The sequence below is a fragment of the Egretta garzetta genome, unplaced genomic scaffold, assembly GCF_000687185.1.
Source record: "Egretta garzetta isolate BGI_Z169 unplaced genomic scaffold, ASM68718v1 scaffold584, whole genome shotgun sequence".
In the NCBI taxonomy this organism is placed as follows: domain Eukaryota; kingdom Metazoa; phylum Chordata; class Aves; order Pelecaniformes; family Ardeidae; genus Egretta; species Egretta garzetta.
The window spans coordinates 1,330,580-1,335,171 of NW_009259529.1; the positions used below are offsets into that span (position 1 = coordinate 1,330,580).

Consider the following 4,592-nt stretch of genomic DNA (forward strand, 5'->3'; position numbering starts at 1 on the left):
GGTTTGGGGGTGTATTGTGAAGAGGTGAAGATGATGAGAGAGCAAAGTGTGAAAAAAACCTGCCAGCAGATGGGGAAGGCTCTCTTCCCTCCTCTGTTTGTTATACACATGCCAGTGCATTTTCTGCTCCCCTGTTTCCTCAGCCTCTCCCCATGTTGCCTCTCCCCATCCCTACCCTCCATCTAGAAGGGCATACACAAGTAGATAACTCCCTTGGATCAATACTTCAGAAAAGGGATAAGAGAGCTATGCTGCTGTTGGCTTCTTCGTATCTCACAGGCAGAGGGGACCAGAGACCCTCAGCGAGGCAGAGGGTTCCCAGCAGCGCAGGGCAGATGCTGTGCTGTGCTGGGAAAACTGAATTAATTTGAATTTTTTGCAGTGGGCGACCTTCAGGAAACTCTGTGTTATAAGGAAAGCTGCCAGAGCTCCTGGAATGGGCAGGAATAAGGGCAGGGGCAAAACACGGGCTTTTGTAAAAAACTGTCCTAATGAGTGTGGTTGAGGGTGACCAAAAACTCCAGTAAGCACTTTAATAATTTCCAGACCAAATGCGTAATTCATAATATTTGGGTGACCTTACTTTTTTTCAAGTTCTAAGGATGCTTTGCAGGAGTGCACACTGCTTTTCTAACGATATCTGATTTGCTGCTAGCCAGTCACCACCAATTAAAAATGGCTGTAATATTGCTGCTTTGCTCGGAGCAGCGTGGGACAAACCAAGCTGACCTTGCTGTTGTGTTAGTAGCCCAGGGCACTCTTTCTTCAACACAGTCCACATTGCTCAAGACTTTCCAGCATACTCTATGTGATCCTCAGATCCAGATAAACACACCTAAATATAGAAGTTTGCTTGTAGGTGGGTACATGTGTGCTACGTGTCTATACTTCCAGTATAGCTGGTTGAGAACTAGGGCTTAGTTCAGCAGAGTACACAGAGGTGTCCCTTGTTACATGATATTCCCTGCTCTCCAGAGACTCCTCCTGAAGGGCACAGCCTTCCCAGGTCTGAGGGCATAACTGACGGACCTAGGGGATGTCTCAGATACCTTAGGGCATCTCAAATGGCACTGAACATATAAATTTGGGCAGCTGAATCAAGCCTTTTTTTGTACCAAGCCCAGAGCACGAGTCAGCTGAGCAGCCAGCAGGAGCCTTCCGGAGGATTAGCTGTGCCTCTCTCAGCTGACGTGATTTCCTTGTGCCACACGGCGAGTTCAGGCACCTGCTTCACATGTAGGCACCTAAATTTAAATGTCTTCACATGGAGCTGAATCCCACCCCATCTACTTTTCTAACGTCCATTAGAATTTGTGATGTCTTTAACTCTTCCTGGTAAGTTACCCTGTTTCCCAATTCTCACCCAGACCTGCTGCATCTGGTTGCTGTGCTCTTGAGGTTTGTACAGTGCAGAGATGCCCTAGGATGCTTTACCTATTTCTGGCTCTTCCTGGTCTCTGAACTTGTTGGATTGACATCTAGAAGCAAATCCAGCTTTTTGGTAGCCAGTTATATAGTAGCCACCTATGATCCACCTATGCAGTAGCCAAAGGCATTTTAAAATGCCATAGCATAAGACAGGCAGGAGGTCCGCCTATGTCCAACAGTGACACCAGTCAAAAGTGAACAGTCAGGAAGACTACACAAGCAGGGCAAACATACAGCAATATTTCTTCACAAGAGTCTCTCAGCCTCCAACAGCCTGCTACTTGGAGATGTCCTGAGCCAGAAGTGGGCTCTTGGTATTAATTAGCCAGGTATTAAATTTTCTCCCATGAGATCATCCTGCTGGCTTTGAACCCATGTAAACTTTTAGTATCTTGTGACAAGGATTTCCACAATTTAACAGGACACTCATAGAATCATAGAATCATAGGTTGGAAGGAACCTCAAAGATAATTCAGTCCAACCTTTCTAGGTAAGAGCACAGGCTAGACAAGATGGCCCAGCATCCTGTCCAGCTCCTTAAACCACAGATTGTCTTAGTATAGTAATAAGAGGGCAAAGCCATCCATAGGTGATTTCAGAGAAGCCCAGGATGTCTGCAGACAAGGGGTTTTGAACCTCAAGTTACTTTGGTGGCTGAGCAGAATGAACCGAGGCAGTTTCCCACTGCACTGGAGCAGGCTAAGGAAAGAGTCTCTTGCTTGTAGGTACAGCTAGTCTCTCTCGCCGCTCGCCTGTGGGGAGCCTTTTCACTTACTGGGTTGTTCCTGACTTGTAGAAGCTATGCTTGGGACAAGATGAGTGTTCATACCCGACACAAAAGAAGCAAAACTCACGTCAGCAAGAAATTATTTTCAGGAAGTTCTTCACTAGCAAACATGGGTTTAGATTATCCTCACATATAACACCACAAAATCCTAAGATTTAAACCACGTGTTTCTTTCCAAAGGCTCTTTAAGTTTTTCACAGAAGGTCAGGAAATTAATGACGAGGGGATGAAGTAACACAGCACTTGTTCTGTCCCTTTCCAATCCCTGCACACCACCGTGTCTGCCCCAATCATCGTAAAAGAACATTATGCCTCCTTGAAGCATCCATGTGCCTTCACTGTGCTTCCTCTCCTTGTCTCCCTTTAAATGCTGTTCTGGCTCAAAGAGCAGTTGGCTGATTAGTTCATGCAGAACAGACTCGCTCTCACAGTTTGAATCTGTGACCTGAAGAAATAAATCCTAACACTTGCTGGGCTTCAACAAACTTTCCAGGCTGCCAGCTAAAAGAATGCTTCTGAGTACCCAGCACTGTATTTCTTCCTTTCCAGGAAAGGGTACATCATGGGAGCTGTGTCCAGAAACTACGTGCCTCAACCACACAGTGTTTGTACTCATAGGAAACTTGTATGCGTGCTTGTAAGTCCAGTGCCGCCGGACTTTCACTGGGGCTGCTCTACTTTTTCTTACCTTTGTTTTCTTTTTTGCCTTTTCATAGGGAAGTTGCCATGGGAAAAGATGCAAAGGGAAAAAGTTCTAGTCCATCTACTGACTTGTACAGTTTTCTACATCAGGCTTCAACACTCCTACAGGAGGTTCCTTCAACACTGCTCCTCTTATCCATGTTTTTAAATTTACTACCCTCAGTTTTCATGCTGAAGGCTCCGGAGGCAGTTTTTGACACCAGCCCTGACCTCACATCCCTAACTCAAACAGGAATCTCAGTGCTTTAGATTCCCACCCACCGCAGGAGTCGTCTCTCTTTTGTCTCCTCATTCAGCTCATGTACATGTACGTGTTATTTATTGGTACTTGGACATTAATGTTTTCTGTAATATATTTCTTTCAGACATCATTGTTCTCATCGCTTCAATAGCAGTTGTTTCTGCAAAAACTCAGGGTAACATTTTTGCAACATCAGCACTGAGAAGTCTTCGTTTCCTACAGATCCTTCGTATGGTGCGCATGGACCGAAGAGGAGGCACTTGGAAATTATTAGGTTCAGTAGTTTATGCACATAGCAAGGTATGTAATCCTAGATGCTGATTTTGTCTGGCTGGTATCTTCACTTGATGTGATTCAGCAAGAGGCCAAAAACCCAAACATTTATCAGTTTTGAGCAGAATACCTAAAATTTTCTAAAGTGACATCAGTTGTAATGGGCATTAGCACAAATACATCAAGCCATGTTAAATGCGAACAGTTTTTAGAATATATTGGAAATGTTGTATTTGATATGCTGTTGTAATTCAATAGCTATTGGTGAAGTTGGAGTGTCAAACTAGAGGAGTAGACTCGGTCCAGTTTTAGAGAAGATTTGCATCTTTAGAGAAGCATTTTTCTTCTAACTGCTCACATGCCAAAAAAACTATATAGATATTTTCATTATGTCTTCCTTGAAATTCTGTTCAGTCTTTCAAATGGATATTGATCTTTGATTTCTTTTATCTAGGAATTAATCACAGCCTGGTACATAGGATTTTTAGTACTCATCTTTTCATCTTTCCTGGTTTATCTGGTGGAAAAAGATGCAAATAACCAATTCTCCACGTATGCAGATGCTCTCTGGTGGGGCACAGTAAGTACAGAAAAATAATATGCACTGTTTAACCAGTATGCTGGCATGCTTTGAATTTCACCTACTGTGGATTTTAACTTGGTGTGCTGTTCAGTGAATTGTTTTTGCTGGCAGAAAACTAGCCTGAGAAGTTCCCTCCTCCAGCTTTTCATTTGCACATCCACAGTTCATTTCACCCCACCCTGCAGAACAGCCCTTTATGTGTTTCTGCTGCAAACCAGAGCACTGAACCTTCAAGAGAAGAAAGCATTTTATTTTTTAACCCAGACCCATTTGGCAATACAGTTTGTAATATGGTCCCACAAAGAGCTGCTTTGATCCAAATCAGAGGGCTGTAAGCTGCAGTGCAGGAAGAGGAACAAGTGTCAGGAAAGAAAAAAGGAAGGCATTCTTATATCAGCTTTATGGTGAAGGGAAGAGTATCATCAGCGCCCTTAGAATGACAGTGTTTCTCCTTCCTCTGTACCCTGAGCACAAAAAGCAAGAATAAATATTCCCTTTCTGGATCAGTAGTGTTCTCCAATTATTTTTACAGGTGTAAAAGCCCTGATTTAGTTGAGCTCATGTTTAACTATCAAATC

General features: G+C 43.6%; 1 protein-coding gene across 1 annotated transcript in view; it reads left to right on the top strand.

The window, feature by feature from the left end:
• The window catches only part of KCNQ5 (potassium voltage-gated channel subfamily Q member 5), a 209,304-nt gene that overhangs the window by 152,097 nt on the left and 52,615 nt on the right, over nt 1-4,592 (top strand). The window contains exons 5-6 of the mRNA XM_035893092.1: nt 3,283-3,458; nt 3,886-4,011. Coding sequence (XP_035748985.1) covers nt 3,283-3,458; nt 3,886-4,011 — 302 coding nt within the window. The remainder of the gene's footprint in view (nt 1-3,282; nt 3,459-3,885; nt 4,012-4,592) is intronic.